Source organism: Pochonia chlamydosporia, chromosome 2 (genome assembly GCF_001653235.2).
Source record: "Pochonia chlamydosporia 170 chromosome 2, whole genome shotgun sequence".
In the NCBI taxonomy this organism is placed as follows: domain Eukaryota; kingdom Fungi; phylum Ascomycota; class Sordariomycetes; order Hypocreales; family Clavicipitaceae; genus Pochonia; species Pochonia chlamydosporia.
In genome coordinates, this window is record NC_035791.1 from 77,186 (window position 1) to 96,516 (window position 19,331).

The 19,331-nt window shown below is 48.6% G+C and overlaps 6 protein-coding genes across 6 annotated transcripts; 2 read left to right on the top strand and 4 right to left on the bottom strand.

Moving 5' to 3' along the window:
* Positions 1-233: 233 nt before the first annotated feature.
* Positions 234-1,589, bottom strand: VFPPC_10890 (pyridine nucleotide-disulfide oxidoreductase; the record flags this gene model as incomplete). Its single annotated transcript, XM_018289186.1, has 1 exon — positions 234-1,589. The coding sequence occupies one exon, from the start codon at positions 1,587-1,589 to the stop codon at positions 234-236; it is 1,356 nt and encodes a 451-aa protein (XP_018136549.1).
* Positions 1,590-2,654: 1,065 nt separating this feature from the next.
* Positions 2,655-3,353, bottom strand: VFPPC_10889 (muramidase; the record flags this gene model as incomplete). The annotated part of the gene is made up of 1 exon (XM_018289185.1): positions 2,655-3,353. The coding sequence occupies one exon, from the start codon at positions 3,351-3,353 to the stop codon at positions 2,655-2,657; it is 699 nt and encodes a 232-aa protein (XP_018136548.1).
* Positions 3,354-5,894: 2,541 nt separating this feature from the next.
* On the bottom strand, positions 5,895-7,294 carry VFPPC_14844 (hypothetical protein; the record flags this gene model as incomplete). Its single annotated transcript, XM_018292612.1, has 2 exons — positions 5,895-6,975; positions 7,035-7,294. 2 exons carry the CDS (start codon positions 7,292-7,294, stop codon positions 5,895-5,897), a joined length of 1,341 nt encoding a protein of 446 aa, XP_018136547.1.
* A 932-nt stretch (positions 7,295-8,226) lies between these two features.
* VFPPC_10888 lies at positions 8,227-11,198 on the top strand (the record flags this gene model as incomplete). The annotated part of the gene is made up of 2 exons (XM_018289184.1): positions 8,227-11,079; positions 11,136-11,198. 2 exons carry the CDS (start codon positions 8,227-8,229, stop codon positions 11,196-11,198), a joined length of 2,916 nt encoding a protein of 971 aa, XP_018136546.1.
* Positions 11,199-12,050: 852 nt separating this feature from the next.
* VFPPC_10887 (secretory lipase) lies at positions 12,051-13,409 on the top strand (the record flags this gene model as incomplete). Its single annotated transcript, XM_018289183.1, has 1 exon — positions 12,051-13,409. The coding sequence occupies one exon, from the start codon at positions 12,051-12,053 to the stop codon at positions 13,407-13,409; it is 1,359 nt and encodes a 452-aa protein (XP_018136545.1).
* A 3,446-nt stretch (positions 13,410-16,855) lies between these two features.
* Positions 16,856-17,932, bottom strand: VFPPC_10886 (endo-N-acetyl-beta-D-glucosaminidase precursor; the record flags this gene model as incomplete). Its single annotated transcript, XM_018289182.1, has 1 exon — positions 16,856-17,932. The coding sequence occupies one exon, from the start codon at positions 17,930-17,932 to the stop codon at positions 16,856-16,858; it is 1,077 nt and encodes a 358-aa protein (XP_018136544.1).
* Positions 17,933-19,331: the final 1,399 nt, after the last annotated feature.

The window sequence follows — 19,331 nt, forward strand, 5'->3', positions numbered from 1 at the left end:
ACGAAAGTTCCAAGAAATTGTTGCACGGGACCGAGATCGACAATTATCATCTGCGACATGGTCACAAAGCCAGCGGCCGGTATGTTTAAGCGTAACACCCCCGTGGTCAACGATACAGGGCCTCCAATAAGAGTTGATCAACCAGGGTTCTTTGCCTTCTTAAGTAGACTCTCGCTTTTATATACTTTACATGAACTCCGGTCAGCCAACAGATCATGGTTGGGATGTCTCATTCAATTGATCCAGCCTTTTGGACCGCCCCACGTCCCTTTCACCATGGACGCATAATACACCCATGGGAAGAAGTCCTTTTTCAGATGATAAAAGGCACGGCGTGGCTCAACCTGGTCAATGCCCAGCCAATCGTCAAAGGTTTCCTTAGGCTCTCCCCCATACTTGAACTCTGCGAGTAGTACTTTGCCGTACTCAGTTAGGAGTGGGCAGGACGTGTAGCCATCATACGCTGCGTCGGGTTGCTGCCCTCCCATGACCTGTAGTAAATTGCGAACAAGTACTGGGGCTTCCGACGTCACCGCAGCGGCGGTCTTGGATGTCGGCAGGCTTGACGCGTCGCCTGCGGACCAGATGTTTGGATACTTTTTATGACGCAAACTGTGATCATCAACATCAACGTAACCCGCCTCGTTTCCGATGCCGCTGTCCTTGATGAACTTTGGGGCGCCCATCTTTGGAACGACGTGCAACAAGTCAAACTTCCTGGCGACCTTTGCGTCTCCATTGGGGCGTGCAAATGTCGCCACATTGCCGTCGATGGAGACTAAATCATGTTGGAACAACCCTTCAACACCTCGCTCTTTCCGCAGTTCCTCCAGCTTGGCAGCGTACTTTGGTACAGCAAACATTGCAGGAAGACCGGTGGCGAAGGTTATGTTGATGGCAGAGCTGGATGGATTTGTCGGCGAGTAGAGGCCGGCGCGTTTCCAGTAATCCAGAGCCAACCACATGACTTTCTGAGGCGCGCCAGCGCACTTGATGACCCCAGCCGGTTGGGTGAAGATTGCCGTTCCCTTGTTAAGTCGTTCCACGGTAAGGAAGGCCTTATCGCAGGTGTCATAGTTGTAAATTGTTGAGACCTGAGAGCTCGGGTCGTGGAGGGCGTCATGGAGTCCCTGGATGCCGTCATAGTTGATGCTCAGACCAGGCGCAACCACCAGTTGCTCGTAGTTCAACTTGTTCCCATCGGCGAGAGTAACAGAATTATCCTCAGGGGCGATTGTTGCTACACCAGAATTGTAGAATTTGAGTCTCGGATCAAGCAAGTCCACCAGCTTGCGCCTCAGATCTTCCTTGTTCTTCAATCCACCGCCCACGAGCGTCCATCCTGGCTGGTAATGGTGCCACGCAGCCGGGTCGATGATGGCGATATCCTGAGGAGAAAACTTGTTCGCACGTAGCAATTGGTGACTCACGGCTATTCCAGCAGTCCCAGCACCGACAACGACAATTTTGTGACTTCTCGATGACGGCGTGGCCGATGAGACACTGGCGAAGTTTCGCTGGCTGCAGCGTGAAATACGAAGTCCAGTAAGAGTAGCATTCCACGCCGGATTTATCACTTGGCGGCGCATATTGCTATGCTCTGCGAAGCAGGATGATCTTCGAGTCAAGACTCTTCACGCTGAAACGACGAGAGAGGCGAAGAGTAAAAGGACTTGACCTTGACTGTCGTGCCAATGAGAAATGTCGCATTGAAGAAAACTGTCAATTGAACCACACTCTGTGCTCCAAGTCAATCTGTCAATGTTACGTCAGCAACTGAGGCTTCGGTGGCTGCCCTGACTGGCTGAATGAATTGACTGGACCAGACCAGATCTCAGCATTGAAAATCACGCCATCACACTATGATGGGATATTGTGGGGTTCATGTCCATGTCCAGTCAGGTCTGGTTCGATGTTCGTCAATGTCATCTATGTCAAGTTCAATTTGACTCCATTCCATGTTGGTTAGTTTGGAGTTTTAATGCACAAAAAGACAAAGAAAAGAAGGACAAAATATTGCAGTTGCAAATCATCCTTAATCACCATCATAAATAAGTCAAATATTTACTAATTCACAAAAGTCAAATATTGCCAAGGAGCGGCAATTGCTTCAATAATCCAATTATACAGCCTTGACGTCCACTGCGATATGGGGCAACAGAGGCTATAGCCACTATGACACAGTTCAAATCATCTACAGTTGCACTACATGCATCAAGTAGCTTATCTATGCAACCTGAATTATAAGAGACGGGTCACAGTTAGCAAATACTTGACTTTAATCTACCACTCAATGTAAATCTATCCGCAGTTTACCACTTCCTTTTCAGCAAAACATGAGCAAGTTGTGCTCATAGCTATGGAAATGACAAGAAAATGTACAAATTTTGACGGATTGCATGCACCACGAGGTTTCAAACGAATGGCGCCTTGAAACAAGTAATGTTCTAAAAAGCTATTCTTAATTGAATCTATCTATAGCATATAGTAATAATTGACAATCTGAAGAGAAATATTTACATATAACTTGAAAATATCATGTCCAGCACTTTCAAGCATTGATCAAAGTATATGTACTAGTCGGACTCGACTTTTCATTTGTGGTTGCCACCTCCCCGGTCACCACAACCCCAAGAAGTTGAACGTTCAAATATTTATGCACGGCACTGGCTTGCAGCCAAAGTCCAGCCGGTCAAGCGGTTGGCAACATCAGTGGCATAGCACGCTGTGCTTCCAAGACCGTTGTTGAGGTTGTTGTAGTCAACTGATCCAGAGTTGTACATACGAGCGGCGGCATAGTAAGGGCGGCTACCATCTTTACCGACTTTGGCTCTGGTTTTAGCGAGGGTCTGCTTCAGACCGTCGCCAGAAGAAGTTCCAGCTGTGCCGTCTTTGACCATCTGGGTGATGGTGCCGCTGGGGCAAGGGTTAACACCAGCACAGCTGCCAGAGCCATTGTGAGACTGCATGAGTCCTGGGTTGCGAACACCATTGTTGGTAACAGGGGCTCGCACACAGCCCTTGCTCTCCTGCATGATGATGGCAAGGATGAATCGCTTGTCAACACCAGTCGAGCCGGAGACGCTATTGATAGCATTCTTAATGGCATTGATCTCGTTGTCCGAGTTGTCAGCACCCCATCCGTTCCATCCACAAGACTTGCGCATCACAGGGACGTTGGCATTCCAAAGTTGATCGAAGCTACCCCAGGCACTAAGTGCTGGCCAGCCAGCGCCTCCATTGCCCGTATAGAATACATAGCGGTCAGCGGCACGCTCTTCAAGAGTCTGCGTGGGGGCAGCGGCAGAAAATCCAGCCAAAGCCAGGGCGGAGAGAGCAATGTTGGAAAGCATTTTGAAGTTGAAGTAAAGTGTGTAGTAAAGAACAGATGCTCTAGTTGTCAAAACTTGGCTATTGTGAGGAAAGGAGTGAAGTTGCTTGTGTGAGTGTGTGAAGATTTAATTCATTGAAGGGGAGATTCACTTCGCTTTATACTCGACGACAGGCCGACAAAATACCAAGGCATCACTCTCTCGGATCCATCGCGTACTCGAATCTGTGGGCATCAGAGTGCTGGTGCCGTTAGGGTGAATTACGAAAGTCTAGACTCTGCACAGGATTTTGCTTCCTCCATCCTCTCGGGCGTGCAGGATGCACTTTGAGTGTCTCTTTGAGGGTCTCTTTGGGGGCCTCCGTAGTTCGTTCCTACAGCCATCAAGCGTCTGCTATGAATTACCACCACGTTTTACAGAGCTGGGGTCAAATAGCCGGTTGTGAGGCCAAGTCACTCTTGGCAGGTGTAGTTGCATTTCTGTTCAAACGTGCAACGACATCGCGCGGGTGAGTTGCCATCCAATTGATGGAATTCCGTAACCCATGTCTGTTCCTGCATCAGGCACAATCCTAAATAAGCTCATTTGGCTAAGTTTGGCTGGCTAGGAGTTGGCTAGGAGTTGGCTAGCGCACCTTGCTTCCTGAAGGAGGACCAACAAGGATTGCCCAGGGTTAACGTTCCATAAAACTTCTCCTCTTCCTCTAGATGTGTTCCGTTTGGCCAAAAAAGCCCCCTAGCCTTGTTTAAGGCCATAATACCACCGAATACTACATGGAGTTGTCATGTTGGAGCACCTGAACTCCTCCAGCGGCCTGGGCCTAATGCGTCTGGCAATGAAGCAACTGTCTGCTGTCTGTATTGTTCGCTAAGACAGGTGCAGAATGTCCGGGATTTATTGCGTTCAAGTTGTACAAGAGATAAACCATTTGTAGTTGCCTTTAGCCAGCGATACAGATCTTCGCGCTGTAAATTATGTAGAATTTAGGTCGCCTCGCAAAATTTGTTTTATTAGCACACATGCCACTTCTCATTGTTCCTGAACAACAACCTGTACAATGCAATGCAGGTTTGACTTGGTTTACGCCCCGCAACGTGTCATCGTTGCATCCTATTCGTGGAGAATCGATTCGATGCATGAAGCCTGGCAGAGTTGCAACACAACACCGTTGGAAGGCCGGCCAAGAAGGGCAAGTTGGCGTCGAACAAGTCAACGGTAATAATTGAAGGGTCAACTTCTGCAACGTGGCTGCATCATTCCGCAGCTAGCAACTAACCAACTATAGCACTCTTTCTGATAGGCTACATATGTAGTTTAACTGAACTTTGGCAACATGGATTTGATGGAGGTCCACATTCAAGAGTCAAGACTGCTTGAGTCGCGTAATCCCTATTACATCATGGCTTTGAGATTGGCATTGGAAGAACAGCATACACTAAGAACGCAGTCCTGTTATTTTGTTTTGTTTTTAATGGGTTTGTTAGCCTCGCAATCCTCTTCTTTTGCCAAAGCAGTCATGCTTAAGGAAGCCGCGGTAATGTCCGCCTAACTCAATAAAAGTCAAAGTGTAGGAAAAGTCCGGCCCGATCTAACAAGCTTAGGATTGCTCCTTTAACGCTCTACCAAGCGGGTACACCGCACGCCAGGAGGATTTGATGTAGCTAGGAAACCCGCAATTGCCCCATGGCTATGGACTACCACTTGAAGGACCTTGGCACAGACATCTATGGAAGTACATGCATCTGTTTCATGTCTTATTAGTCACTCCCAGAATCGTCTGATCCTCTGATCTGTTCTCGATATCCCCGGTTAGTTATCAAAGGCACGGGAATGGAAATGCCCCTGTTCTGTTCGGCAAAATCTCCACTTTATAAGATTCCTGCTCCCATGGTTTCAATGGACATGCATCGACGTGAAGCTGCACAGATTGTCGGCCCAGTCCGTGGGCGAAAACTGTCTTCACAAGTACAAGCAATCTCCCTTGCCTTATTTTACTTTCTTCATTGATCCATTTAGCATTAGTGTTACGAAGAGCTAGCTAGTACAGTGCAGACATACATGAATGCACACTGTTGACGGCTCCCTGACCTGTGCCAAAAATCTGCTGTTTACGATTCCGGCTACCCTGTAACCACAAGCATCATCAGTTTGAGATCGGAGGACACGCTGTATCTCGGTTTCATGCCTTCCAGTCCCCTGAATACTTTGAGTCCGTCAACTGTGTGAATAAATCTCAAGTGTGTAAAAGGCAATGGGTGTATCTGTCATGATACTCTCATTTTGACCAGAGGTGAGCCTACCGCGACGCGCAGTATTTCACTCGCATGACTGACCAATATTGCTGGTCACAGAAAATATGAGGCAGCAAGTTATATGTACTTTGAACTCACTATTCAGGTATAAAATCTCATAATAATTACATAATTCATGTGCGTAATCATTGTATCATCATTTGCGAAGAACCCCCTCACAATTACCTTCAGATTGATTATAACCAATATAGAACATCTCTTGACTCAATTTTTGGGTATGTCGACCACCCTCCCTGCCATGTACTTCGTCCTACCTCTGATTTAGCTTCATTTTCAATCCCACTTTCAGCATGTTCCACATCAGGGCTTCCTTTGGATCATTCCTCTTCTTCAGTATTGACCCATTGTTTGTTGAGTTGCCAGTGATTTTTGTCGTGTTCCAGTGATCAACAATGTGCTGAATGAAGGTGTTATTGCCAAATATATCGCCAAATACGTCAATGATAGAAGCGCTGCCTCCGCCCATGACTCCATTCAACACGTCGCTTAGAAGTTGGATGACAGACATTGACGTGGTTAGACGACGGTTGTTGAGAACCTTCTCAATATATGTAATGTGCTGGCCATTGACAACGGTACTGTTGCCAGTGACATTGAGCTCGATTTGACCTCGGTTAAGCGCATCAGTTTGGCTGGCAAGCACAGGACCGAGATTTTTAATCAAGGAGTCCAAGTAAAGCTGGCCGTCGAAATTTCTTGTGTTGTTCCCCACGTTGAGAAGCACATCGTAGGCAGTAATTTGACCAATTTTGAGATCACCGGAAAATAGGTTGAAGGTAATGTTGCCAAAGTTCAACGCCAGCACACCCCAGTTCGGGATGTTGATGGTGCCTTTGATGTTGTTGCCATTCTTGTCCGGAGGCAGCATGACCTTTAAATCTTTGATACCGAAGCCGGAAAACTTACGCAGACCAGGAAGCTTGACTGTTTTGTCAAGATGCGTGTCTGACTTGAGTTCACCAAGGTAGATGGTGGGAGCGCCACGAACTGACAAGTCGACCTTGTCTTCGTCGAAAACCTTGTCGAACCAACCGACAATTTCGCTCTCGTTGGTAATAGTCACCGTCTGTGGCTTCACAACGATTTTGGTATCACCCTTGAGTTTCTGGCCGCTAACCGTCAGGTTGGCGAATGGTGAATATGGCTTGGTATCCTTATTGTATAAGTATAGGGTCAAATCAGACACTCTGGCAGGCAATGGCGTGTTAAGGGAGGTGTTGAGCGCTAGTGACACTTCTGTTCCTGTTAAGCAGTCCAACCGACCACCCTGGATTGGTAAATCTTGGCCCTTGACAATCGCCTGCACGATGGCCGGAATGATCACCTTGAAGCTGGATGTCGAGTATTAGTATGAAATGTCAAACATGGTGATAAATGCGATTCAACTTACAGGATCGGTAGTAAAATGGCGAGGAATATAATTGAGGCTATTAGGTACCACAACCAAAATCGACCACAATGCCGTCGTATCTTTTGACGCTTCGACAGTGGAGGGCCTTTGGGCTTCTCTCCAACGTGATCGGTGGATGAAGCATTGTCGCTCTGTGCATCAGCACCATCCTCCGTATCTCCTCGCGCGCCCCTCGCCGTTGCTGGTGGTACTTCGGGCTCACGATGGGCCGTGTCTGGGGGTGAGGTTGTAGTCGCCATTGTCGTCAACAGTATTTTTGCGACTCAAACAAAAAATGACCGACCCAACGCAATGATAAAACTCGGGAAGAATTGACGAAAATTAAACGACCCAGGATTCGTCAAAAGCAAGGCAGGTAGGGGGAAGGAGATAAGAAGCCGCGCCGTTGTGCCAAACGAAGATGACGTGACGGTTGGTAATAACTCAGCCTACAAACGGTCCAAACAGCCCCATCTGAAAATGATTTTCCTCTATATCCATGGTGTTATACAGTACAGGCCACATGCTTTGTAGATCAATATCTCTTTGCCGAGTTACCCCTCATAATGGTCTTAGAAAAAGATTGAGTCAAGCGTTTGTTGTTCTCCACACGAATGTCTTCCCGGTTGCGGGGAGCTGTTAGCCAAACTAGGAAACGATACGCAGTCTGGTGGACATGAGGAGGCAAAATGAGCGTGATGGCGCACATAGATTCCGATCTCCACTCAGATAGTCTGGTCTCCCAGGCCCAAAAGAGAAATTGCTGCGAATTTAGTTCCACTGGGAATGGGAACCGCGGCCGTGCGCAAGTGGCCCAGATTGGAGCAAGACATACATGCTGTTTGCTCTTTTGGCAGGCTGGGGAAACTGGGGAAGTTGGGGAACAGTGAACTTTGCAAAAGTTACCAAAACAGGATTCAAAGGCTTGATTTTCTGATCGGCAGTATCTTCCGAGGCTTTTTCTTTCAGGTTAGCTACTTCCTTATCCTCATGTGAAAGATCTTGGGCACACAGAACCCATATTGTCCGTCTTCCCCGGATATTTTTTGTCTCTCCTGGTTTCTTCTTATCTTCCCTCCTTCTGCATTGTTCTGGCATCACCGCTTCCGCAAAGTGTATCAACTTGGGTCCATTGTTCAAAGCTCCAACGCCCAATTGAACACGTCTCAATTTGTAAAAGCAAGCCAACACAATGCGGTTCTCATCGCTCTTTGTGGCGGCTCTTGTGCCACTTGGCCTTGTTGCTGAAGGCGTGCCCGGAACGCTGTCGCCTGAAGAATTAAACCTCGATGAGATATTGGCAAGACACAACCTCGCATTGGTACCTCGTTCAGATCTCACCGAGGCTCTCACAGAACTCAATGGGTTGCTTAAGAAGAACCAAGCACTGCAACAAAAAGTCGCCTTATTTCCCAGAGCAAACACAACAGGCGGCCAAGGCTCCGGGTCCGGGTCTGGAGGCGCTCAAGCTGCTGGCTTACTAGGAGACCTCGGCGGCTTACTCGACATCATCCCGATCGTCAAGGACATTGCTGGATACCTCAAAGCTATAGAAGGTTTGCTAAGTCCGGAATTCCTCCAGGCTCTTCATGATGCCATGATATACCTAGCAGCGACTCTTAAGCCACCCGTCCCAAGTCAAGTCGGGCAGCTTCTCAATAGCACAATACCTCTCGTACAACTACTCGGAAAGCTTGACTTGGAGAAACTGGTCAATGAAATCGGAGATATCGACCTTGGAGGACTGGTCAAATCGATTCTTGGCTTGCTGACGCAGAAGAACATCGACAACATCGGCAACCTTTTATCCAACGGTGCTGCATTGCTCACCCCAACTTTCGTCAACCAGACACAATCCTTGATCGGCGAGGCATCTCCCTTGTTGGATGCCCTGAAGGGCATCGACCTCAAGAAGCTTTTTGACCAACTTGGGCCACTTCTTGAAGAGCTCGGCGACATTGACCTTGCTGGCGTCCTCAAGGCAGTGCAGCCGCTGCTCACAAGCGACAGCATCAAGGGCATTGTTGGTCTCTTGGGTAATGCAGAAGATCTCTTAACAAAGGACTTTGTGAACAACACCCAATCACTTATCGCCGGGGCTGGTCCACTTCTCGGAAGTCTCAAGGATGTTGACATCAAGAGCTTGGTGGATCAGATTAGTCCGATCTTGAAGGAGGTCGCCAAGATTGACTTGGTTGGCCTCTTTGATGCCATCAAGCCCCTGTTGACAAGCGATAGCGTGAAGGGTATCGTAGGTCTTCTGGATAACGCAGAAGATCTCTTAACGAAGGACTTTGTGAATAACACTCAATCGCTCATTGCCGGCGCTGGTCCACTTCTCGGAAGTCTCAAGGACGTGGACATCAAGAGCTTGGTGGACCAAATCAGTCCGATCTTGAAGGAGGTCGCCAAGATTGACTTGGTTGGCCTCTTTGATGCCATCAAGCCCCTGTTGACAAGCGATAGTGTGAAGGGCATCGTTGGCCTTCTTGACAATGCGGAACTGCTTCTGACGAAGAAGTTTGTCAATGAAACCCAAAGCCTCATCTACAGCGCTGGTCCCCTCGTTGGAAGCCTTGGCAAGCTTGACCTCCAGAAGTTGATTGACCAAATAGAACCGCTACTCGACGAATTGACGAAACTTGATCTTGCCGGTCTCCTGAAGGCCCTTGAACCATTGCTTACCGAAGACAGCATCAAAGGCATCGTTGGTTTGCTTGGCAACGCAGAGCTGCTGTTGAACAAGAAATTTGTGGAACAAACTCAGAATCTGATATCAAAGGCCGGTCCCCTGATTGATGCCTTGGGCGAGCTAGACTTGCAAGACCTGCTTAAACAGCTAGCACCGATCCTGAGCGCTCTAGGCAAGATCGACCTGCCTGGCTTGTTTGAGGCCCTCAAGCCATTATTGACCAAGCAGAGCATTCAGGGCATTGTTGGACTGCTGGGCAATGCAGAGAAACTTCTCACTGGCGAGTTCGTAGACGACACACAGACGTTGATCAAGGGTGCGACGCCGTTGATCGCAGAGCTGGGCAAGCTCAATTTGGAGGACTTGATCAAGCAGCTTCAGCCTCTTCTCAGCGCACTCGGCAAGATAGACCTTGCCGGTCTGCTCAAGGCTTTGGGGCCACTGCTAACAGAAAAGAGCATCAAGGGAATAGTCGGCCTCCTGGGCAATGCTGAGAAGCTGCTCACAGGAGAGTTCGTCGATGAGACGCAAACTCTGATCAAGGGCGCGACTCCGCTGGTCGCCTCATTGGGCAAGTTGAACTTGCAAGACTTGATCAAACAGTTGGGACCCTTGCTCAACATGCTTGGCAAGCTGGACTTGGAAGGCATACTCGAGTCCCTTGCGCCGCTATTGACCAAGGATAGTATCAAGGGTATTGTTGGCCTTCTTGACAACGCGGAGGACCTCTTGACCGGCAAATTCGTCAACCAGACTCACACATTGATTGATGGTGCCGTTCCACTGGTCGGCGCTCTGGGCACCATCGATCTCCCTGGTCTTATCACCAAGCTGAAGCCGCTACTGGATGCCCTAGGTGACATCGACCTTGGCAAGCTCATCAAGCAGATCACTCCTATCCTCAATGCCTTGGGTGAGGTTGATCTCAAGGGCATTTTCGACACTCTTGCACCGTTCCTCACCCCCAAGACTGTTCAAGGCCTCATTGGCCTCTTGGCCAACGCTGAGTCCCTGTTGACCAGCCAGTTTGTCAATGAAACGCAGACAATTATTCACGGAGCAGCGCCACTTATCTCAGATCTAGAAGGTGCTGATATTTCAGGACTCCTGAAACAAGTGAAGCCGCTTCTCAATTCCCTCAGCAAGATTGATCTTGCTGGATTGGTCGATGCAGTTAAACCTGTCCTGGATGCTGTCAAGAAGATTGACATTGAAGGCATCGTCGACACCGTGACCCCTCTGATTACCCCCAAGAGCATCAAGGGTGTCCTGGGATTGCTTGGAAATGCTGAGCAGCTTCTGACCGAGACATTTGTATCGCAAACATCCGAGTTGATCGGCGATGCAACACCTGTAAGCACTCTCTCCCCCATCAAATTTCTGAATTTGGTACTAACCTTGACAAACAGCTCGTGGCCACGGTATCAGATTTCGTAAAAGCAATTTTCCAATCATTAATGGGACAAAATTAATAGGAGGAGTTTCACAGGTGGTGAGAGCAAGTATAATATGGTGGCTCTTTTTCTGACGATCTGCGCTATCTACGAATGAACATAATGAGAACATAATGACATTGCACTGGGGGACGGTATTTATGCGATGAAGCAATGAGTACATGGTGTATATACCAATGAATACAAACCATTCAAACTACTTTGACCTCGTGCTTGTGCCTCACAGCTTTGTTACGACATCCTGCAAGCTCAGTTTCGCGGTAGCATGTTTGGAGGCTGGTCCGGGTCAGTCTCATTTTGCGAGAGGCGCCCAGAACGGCGCCACTGTCACTCCATACTGGCCCTTCCTTGTACCAGATCTCTTTGTGGTGACAAAAAATCCATGCGTTGCTGTTACCTTTCTCGACGCTTTCAGAGATTTTGCACCCACTTCGCAATGACTGGCAACCCCAAAACAAACCCAAACTCCATGCTGATTTTGACGCAGCAGTTGTCCTGAGACCAGTCATATCAAGGACATCTGCCAAGGGAATAACAGACTACCCAAATTGGAATAGGTTCCATGTCTGCATGGTCGACGTCGACCCAGTCAGATATCCACCCCCGAGATCTAACTAAGTTACTAAACCCAACCCTTGACGGAAATTTGCGTCCAAGACTAGGCCGAGTCGAGGCTGTATCACAAAAAAACGTGTCGTAAAGGTCTGTATCCCTTGACATGCGCATGCCTGGAATTATCACGCGTAGCATTTCGTGTACTTTATAAATATCCCTACAACTTCTCGTGCATTCTCAACATTATTCGCACTCAGACTCGTTCAAGTTTTCAACTTTTGATGTCAATAAGTTGTGACGATTTTGCGACCAAGTATGACCTTTTCTCGTCGAATCACGCTCTTTGTTGTATTGGCTGCTGTGGCCAATGCCATTCCCACAGCTCTCAATGAAAGGTCTAGCCCAGTATTGCCAAGCAAAGACTCGTTTTATAATGTCCCAGACAATCTTGATCAATTCCAACCAGGTGCAATCTTAAGCCACCGGAAGCCGCCGTACCCAATCGCGGCCTTTGGCATTGCGCCAGTTAACGTCGAGGAAAGCCACCAAATTCTGTACAGGACTACAGATAGCTTTGGCAATGCGACAGCGACCGTTTTGACCGTGCTTGTTCCACACAATGCCAATCGGTCAAAGGTTCTTTCTTACCAGATTGCGGAAGACGCCGCCTCTCCTGACTGCGCGCCGTCATATGCTCTGCAGCTAAAGTCAGCTACCGGGCCACTCCTTGGCACCATTGTCACTCAAGCTGAGCTTCTGCTGGTCGAAGCAGCTCTAGAGCAGGGCTGGGTTGTCATTGTCCCTGACTTTCAGGGCCCCAAAGCTGCATACTTGGCTAATAAGCTTGCTGGTTACGCTACACTTGATGGTATTCGGGCGGCCCTTAACTCAGCCGAATTTACAAACATCGCAAGTAATCCCACGATTACCATGTGGGGATATTCCGGAGGCAGTCTGGCTACAAACTGGGCCGCCGAGTTGCAACAGGATTATGCTCCCGAACTCCGGATTGCCGGTGCTGCGGTTGGCGGTACCGTTCCAGACATCACAAATGTGGTTACTACCATCAACAAGGGCCCATTTGCAGGCCTGATCCCAACGGGAATTCTGGGTCTATCCGCAGAATACCCTGAATTAAAAAAGGTTGTGCAGGACCATTTACGACCGCAAGCTTCGAAAAAGTTCAACAAAGCCGGGACTCAATGCCTAGCTGCAAATGCTGCCGAGTTTCTCTTCCAGGACGTTGTGGGCATGTTTGATGATCGACGACTTGTATACGAGAACCCCACCGCTGTCAAGGTTCTCAAAGCAAATGCGCTGGGTGCTACCACACCAAAGATCCCTCTTTATTGGTACAAGTCAGCGCTGGATGAGGTGAGCCCTGTAAAGGATTCAGACTCTGTTGTGGAGCTGTACTGTTCCAATGGAGCTAGGATAGAATATGTCCGCGATATTGCCTCGGAGCATGGAAGCTACGCCGTGATTGGAGCACCGAAGGCCCTATATTGGCTGAAAAATATCATGGATGGCGGCAAGCCCAATACAGGCTGCTCGAAGAAGACGGTGTTATCTTCTCTAATCGATGTGGCTACGTTGGATATTGTTCCCAAAGTTCTCATCGACGCATTATTGGACTTACTTCACAAGCCAGTCGGTCCCATCCTGTTTGGCTAAGAATGGTTGATACAAACAAACGCTATTTACATAGTTACTTTCAATGCACATGTATATTTAGATGCTCAAAAGCATCAGCCCATGGAGAATCAAGTGTCCAATTACGGGCGTCGCATACCAGAGTTTCGAAGTCGGGGTGCAGCTCAATAGCACCACTCGGCCCTTTGCAAAGCAGTTCCTTGCCAGACGGCCAGTGAAGCTTGATAGACCGCATGTAAAGATCCACGGAGTGACGCGAGTCCTTGTTCTGGTTCTGGCACAAATAATCCCGCAGTGCTGGCCATGGCAAGAAGTCTATGCAAACAGGATGTAGGTGTGTGTCCTGCACAACCGTTGGGCGCATTATCGCGGGAACATCGTGGAACCATTCTGGGTTTGGATACATCCGCCACTGAGCACACGAAATGTTAAGAAAAGAGTATACAGCATAATCATTGTGATTGAACTTTGTATGGGGAAAGGTGACAGCGAGAATGGAACTTACCCGTAATAATCGGTACACCAAAAAGTAAAGCCCGCAAAGTGTCTCGACGTTTTGTGCCTGAAACTGTCTCAAGGTCGTGCCAATTAACATGGTGAGGGGATTGTCATTCGTTGCATGCAGTAACATATTGGGCAAAGTTGGGTTTTGCGGAATTGACAAGGCCAGTAAAGGGCTCTGTGACAAGGCCATGTGTGATTCGTACAAGACGGTGAAGCTCTTTAATTCAAGACATTCTGATTGATCGCGATGCTGTAAGCCGCATCGGCAGTCAACAAGAGTTGTCTGCTGGGAAGAGGGTGATGAGGTAGAAATGGACGGGCTCTGGTGAGGAGAAGCAAAATTGTTTACAGTAACTGATGGAGTTTGCCCGGCTTTCTCGAAGCTTCCTGTACCATCAGGCCATGTGTTGACGATTGGCTACCGTGGAGAATTAGCATAACCGTCCAGATCAACCAACGTCAAACTCCCTTGGCTGAGACGCCCAAAAGGTAATCTAAGTAATAGCAAAATTGCAGACTCTACACGTACAGCCAACTGCAAGCCAGGTTCCGACTGGAAAGACTCGACTTGACGGTGATGATGTCGCGGTCCCTCCGAAGGGGAACGCCTTGATGCTTCGGGTTGAGCCATCACAGGTTGGGGCTGTCGGATCTGACCGAGAAGGTCGCTTATGGTTTCTCGGAGAAATGACACGTCTCTTTCAATGTTTTCTAGCCGAGTCTTGCTCTCGGCGCGGTTCAACTTGTGCTTGAGTCTGTCCGCCTGCCGCTTTTGTGCCAATTGTGCATCCGTTCTGGCCCTTTTGGCCGGACGTTCAGCTGCTGCTTCTTGCGGAGGCATGGTATTGGGGTGGACAGAGTATCAACGATTCGTCAAAATTGAGTATCAAGAGAGTTGCGACCCGCATTAATGTTGAGTGATATTGCTATCAACAGTCTCGAAGGCGATACGCGTCGGTTTGGTTAGTTCAATAGCAAAGTCAGCTTTTCGTGGGTTCAACTTTGGTTGTGGTCCGCCCGAGGCTCTCAAGACTCAACCGGGAAGCAGCCACCAAAAGGTGGAACGAAAAGAAGCCGGTTCAGGCTGAGTCCCAGCCATGAAAAATTTAACATGGTATCGGCAACCGAAAGCCTCTTGGCCGTTTGAGATGGCTGGGTTGGGTGGCCAAGGAATCGAAGATGCGCCAACAAGGGCTGCAGGTCACCTCCAAATGCGGCAAGACGAGCCAGGATCACGAAATGTGCCCTTTGCCCATAAATGCGGGGTAATGCGGGGAAGAAACATCTCCAACATGGCGTTAAAGGTCATGCTAAACCAGATTCAGTTCAGCTCGACACGGGCATACGGCACAACTTTGGTGTTTGGGTTCCTCTCTTGTACCAACCAGTCGCGAAGCCGTGAGGCAGCCAGCCCTCCGGAAATGGGAAATATGACCAGACGGCAAGACGGTGAGGCCACAGGCAGAGGTGAGGGCATGGCGAAGTTGAGGTCTAGTTGACCGAGGGCAACAACAGAAGACAGAGAACAAGACATGCTAGGCGTCTGTGACTACACACCACTTGACAACAGCCTTCGAGAATCAACACATCTTCTTTCGCTTTGACCAACTCTTCCGTCAGGGCGCCAAAGTAAAAAAATGTGGGAAGAGCATGGCATTCATGGATCAATGCGCCATCCAGACTTCCAATGGTTCTGCACGAGACAGTGCCGACGCTGAGTCTCTGCCAGAGTACTCCTGTTCTACAAGTTCGCCATCTTCGCCTCCCAACCCGCGTGAATCTGGGCACGAATCTGGACAGGAATCATGTGAACCAAGGACGCACCGGCATCCTCACACTAACTCGAAGCATGCCAACTTTGCGGATGGCTTAAGCCATTTACCATGATTCTTCACCCGAACAATTCAAAAGACCATGAGTTAGGTAGTTGGCTTTTACCGATTCGACGCATGTTGGCCGGCAGACCCAAACGCCACGCTGCAAAATGACGCATGTCGGTCGCTCATAGCAGGGACTCAATCTAGAACCGCAGTTCTTGAAGCTACCAGTCTTGGCCTCAACCAAAGTGGCACGTCTGTTGACTACAGCCGAGGCCGGCCTCAAGGTAACTGCTTGTTAGCCTTGTCAGATTCGATAGTCCCGATATTCTTGTTCCAGTCCTTGGCTAGGCGAGAGCGATTGGTCGGTTGATAGCACCCCACGCAACTCTTGAATTGGCGATCTCGCCATGTTAGCTCTGAACCAGTTGCCGAAGCGGGAACGTATTGCTCTTGTGGGTGTGACAGCCATGGGAAATATTGGTTGAGCTCGTCCATCAAAACTTGCTTTCAGGTTCAGCAGAAAATCTGTCCAGCGACATCTCGCTAGACTAACCCGTTGTAGGCACAGAAGCTTGTGTCGTCTATTGTCAGGCAACCCGAGGTATCGTAATACATACCGGGAATTGATGTGCGATGTGCTTCCGAATATTACACATCATTCTTTGTTCAGATAGCAAATTATGCCTCGGAGGGACAATCCTACTTACTTGAACTTTGGGAATTCGAGATATGTTTGTGCGAGTTTCCTTAACAACAAGGGCAGTCGTTGTGTCTTCCACCTGTGAAGCAGATTACTATACACATTGTGAGACTTATCTACTAGTAGAGATTCATGCGGCAGGTATAATTTCCAAGATTGAGGTATCCGATTGTCAAATTAGCTGTGTGCATCCTCCAAAAAAAAAAAAAAAAAAACAGTAATGACGTGACTATCAGGTGGAGTACAGGGTAGGCCATCTGACTCGGCGCTTATGTTTTCCTTCGTCTAAAACCACCAAGGTATTTTACAATTGGATGTGGCCAAGTAAGTTCAACTTAGCTATAGGGTAAATTGTTTTCACCTGGCATGAAGAATTTCATATGTACACTAACATGTTGTGAAGTATGTACTATTCCATCGCCTATGTACTCAAATTATTCAAGCTAAATGTTGATCATTGCGTGATAGTCCACGTTTTCTGAGTCCTGGATTCGAGAATTGGATAATGGGTGAGCCTTTGTACTCTGATCAAACGCCGTAGCAAGTTGTTCTGCAGTAGATTTCGAAATACGCAGCTTCGGCACAGAGTTAGGTCGAAGAATTTGAGTCATGATTTGTGCCCACTTCCAAGGCTCAGAAGTCTTTCCAGGGACGCTATTGAAGTACTCCCAGCCCATGACACCGCCGATTTGCCCGTGCTGGTTTCTCAGGGATATGACCGTTGCATTAAGCTGGCTATCTGGTATGTATCCGGAGCCGTTGTCGGGAGAAGTAAGCTGCCCAGCGACAACACGAGATGCCTTGAATCCTCCGGCCACAATTCTGTTGTACAAAGATGGATTTGACATGCTGCCAAAGCCACTGTAGAATTGGCCATTGTAGAAGTTGATCTTTGAGCCTTCGCCAGAATCTAGAACTTTGTAATCAAAGCCGCTGAGATTGGGACCCCCTGAAAGTGCTGAGGCTACTGGCGCTAATGAGATAATAAAGTCGGGTCCGAAGTCAGTGTGAAGTCTGGCAACGAGCCGCTGAATGCCAGCTTGGCTCATGGGCTGTTCAACGTCGATATCGAGACCCTGCAACTTATACTGGCGAATTACATCACGCAGTTGACCATAATACTTCTCAAATGTTGCTGGGTTGCCATCCAGTGTGCCAGTTGAGAATGAGCCGGGAGCGGCACCGCCAACCATTCCCATGACTTTGATCCCAGCATTCTTCATAATTTGCGTCTCGTTCCACAGCGTGTAGAATAATGCGTTACTAGGCGGATAGTCGTTCAGGTGGATTTGGCCACCCTCGTTAACGTGCAGAGAACATACGATGAGGTGTGTAAGTGCAATGCCCTTTTGATTGACAAGTGGAAGCATTGAGATGGGCTTTCCATTAGCGCTATGAGTTGTCTGAAAGTAGATAATCAGTCGAGGAAGTTCTGGTATTGCTCGGACAACTTCTGTGATGGGCGATGCCAGCGATACAGTTGCCAGAGCGGCGACCAAACAAGACAGCTTGAATAGCATGATGGCTGTGATAGGCCCGAAACTTGGCCGTCCAATGTCGGTCTGGGAGTCAAGTGTGAGATAAAATGAATAGTGAAGAAGCGTTAGAAGAAGAGAATATAGCTTCCAGCCGCAGCCAGACTTTCACTATGATCGTGTAAATTATTCGGTCTTACCTCACAGCGGGTGCCAGAGATTTTATCCCTTGCGCCATGTCGCTGCATTGCGGGAGGAGCCACTAGGGTTGCATCGTCCCTGAATCATATTGTTGCTTTTTTCTTTGTTTCCTTGCTACCTTTTCTTAATCATGGCGCCTTGCCTGGACGCAACACCAACCCTTGGCAACTAACTAATCTGTGAGGTCACACAATGGCGTGCATGGATATGGCGACATCAGCCAACCACGAACCACTTGTGTCTCAAACAAGCAGGTTGAGGGCGGGCGTGGTGAGCCACATCATCTATGCTGCCAGCGCCATGTGAGGCAGGAGGGCTTTCACGCTGAGACTATGTAAGTCAACTTTTGACTCTGAATATATGCTGGTGAATAGAAGGTGTCATTTCATCGTACGTGCGTGCCCTTTGTCATGTGTGGTTCAAATAATCCTCGTCATGCGCGGAGGTCTGCGGAGGGGAACAACGTAGCAAGGTAGTAATGTTTGATCCCTTCCATCCATCCACCATCACTCCAATCAAGGTGCTGCTGCTGATAAACGTATTTGCTCCCATGGGCATTTTCAGTGGTGATGGAGCTTGTATTCTCCAGCTAACAAGTGCAACCTGCCAAAATATGACTAGTGCCGGCATGCAAGGATGAACTGTTCTGTTAGTTAATTCTTAGCCTCTGCCCTATGGCTCCATGCCAGGAACGGCGAGTAGCTCGTTGAAGCAGGAGTTTAAGCTTCGCTACGAGTTGATTGAGTCCAGACCACGCGGACTTTACCCTTGAGCAAGCAGGTTGTAAACCACCGCTCTTGTGCCAACGGCGATGCGACCAACAGCAAGCACAGTACGCAGGTGATAGTTACAGAAGGCCAGCATATTTCGGTCCTTTAGGCGTCTGGTTATTTATCCAGCCTTGGCGCCTCCGCATCAGTCGTCTGGTGCCTAACCAGCCCGGTTTGAAATGGGGTGGAAATGGGTTCCCAGACACGTTGCACTTCTGACCACTGCGATCACCCTCACGGTGCGACCCAGTGACAGTCGACCATCGTTGAGTCTCTTGACGACGATATGATCTCGATATGTAGCGCAGAAAATGCGGCGTGAGAAGATATTTGCCCTATGTGGTCTGGATAAGCGCGAAAGCTTGCCAGCATGTGTCAAGTGTTTCGGGTGACATTTTGTGTTTGACACCGCCGATCCCAACTGCCGGAGCTGATTTGGGCAACTGATGACCTGACATCCAGCAACATGGGAA